General features: G+C 54.0%; 1 protein-coding gene across 1 annotated transcript in view; it reads left to right on the top strand.

The window, feature by feature from the left end:
- CSUI_001803 (bestrophin) overlaps positions 1-1,068 on the top strand; it is a 14,146-nt gene that overhangs the window by 12,524 nt on the left and 554 nt on the right. The window contains exon 11 of the mRNA XM_068062006.1: positions 564-618. Within this exon, the coding sequence (XP_067926005.1) occupies positions 564-618 (55 nt within the window). The remainder of the gene's footprint in view (positions 1-563; positions 619-1,068) is intronic.

Here is a 1,068-nt window from a genome sequence, read left to right as displayed (position 1 = left end):
AGACCACTCGGCCATTCTGCCTGCACTATTCGGACGAAGAGCAGGATCCAGTGTAGCATGTGAGTACACTTGAATAATGTAGCGGATTTAGAAAGTATTACAGGGTTGGGGAGTGACGTGTCGCTTCTTCTGACTGCGGCCCAGGTGCGCACAGGAGCTCTTTTCTCCTCTGCAACTGCTGAGATGTGACTCGCTTTGGTGCGAGTCCAGCCCCCTGCTCTACCCAGGTTGTAGGATTCTGTTGACCGTGCCACTTCCGCATGATGGAAGCGTGACGGAGTTACTGTTCTCCTGCTTCTCGTGTTTGAGAGTGGGTGAAGCTCATACCGATGACAAAAACACTGTAGCCTCTTTCCGTGGTTGGAAGAGTGCGTACGTGCTTTCTCCTAGCAGGAGTGGAATGCGGAAGTGCAAGTGGTGCCTTGGCACCTCGAAGCATTGTGGCAGCGCGCCCGTAGCACGCTCAGGCACAATGGTCACTGATGCGTTCCGTGTCTGAGAAGAGGGCCGTGTCGGAGAATTTCCCCTCTTTCAACCTTGTTCCGCTTTGCTGTCGTTTTTAGGCGTCTGAGCAGACCGGATGAGTGGACGGCAACCGTTGAATCACCAGCACTTGACGTGAGTTCACCTTGCTTGCCGACCGTTTGTGTCTTCTTCCTGTTCTCTATGTCCGTGGAAGCGAACTGCAATAGCGGCTGCCGTCAAACTCGCTGCACCCGAGGGCGCTCGCTCTCAATCTTCGATATGTGTGTGTGTTAAGAACTACCAATGCTTATCGTCTCCCTCGTCCTTTGCTGATGCTCAGTTCTGCGGCGGTGATGTCGTCTCATAGGTCTTCGCGTGCTATCTTTCAACCAGAGCTGCAGTCCCGTATGTGGTTTCGGAATTGCTTACCGAGCTGCCTTGTACTCCCTACATCTCTCCGCGTGCCAGACACTCGCGTGCGGTGAGCCAGCTGGACTCCTTGTCTGTCTGGTAGCTTTCGGGTTAACTGGGCAGTGGCCGTGACCTTGGCACATCTCTCGGGTGTTTTTCGACAGGGTTCTTTGTGCTGTAGGTTTGGTCCGA

The sequence above is a fragment of the Cystoisospora suis genome (assembly GCF_002600585.1).
Source record: "Cystoisospora suis strain Wien I chromosome Unknown contig_723, whole genome shotgun sequence".
NCBI classification, from domain to species: domain Eukaryota; phylum Apicomplexa; class Conoidasida; order Eucoccidiorida; family Sarcocystidae; genus Cystoisospora; species Cystoisospora suis.
Note: the sequence above shows the minus strand (reverse complement) of the source record. Positions and strands in the feature narration are given on the sequence as shown.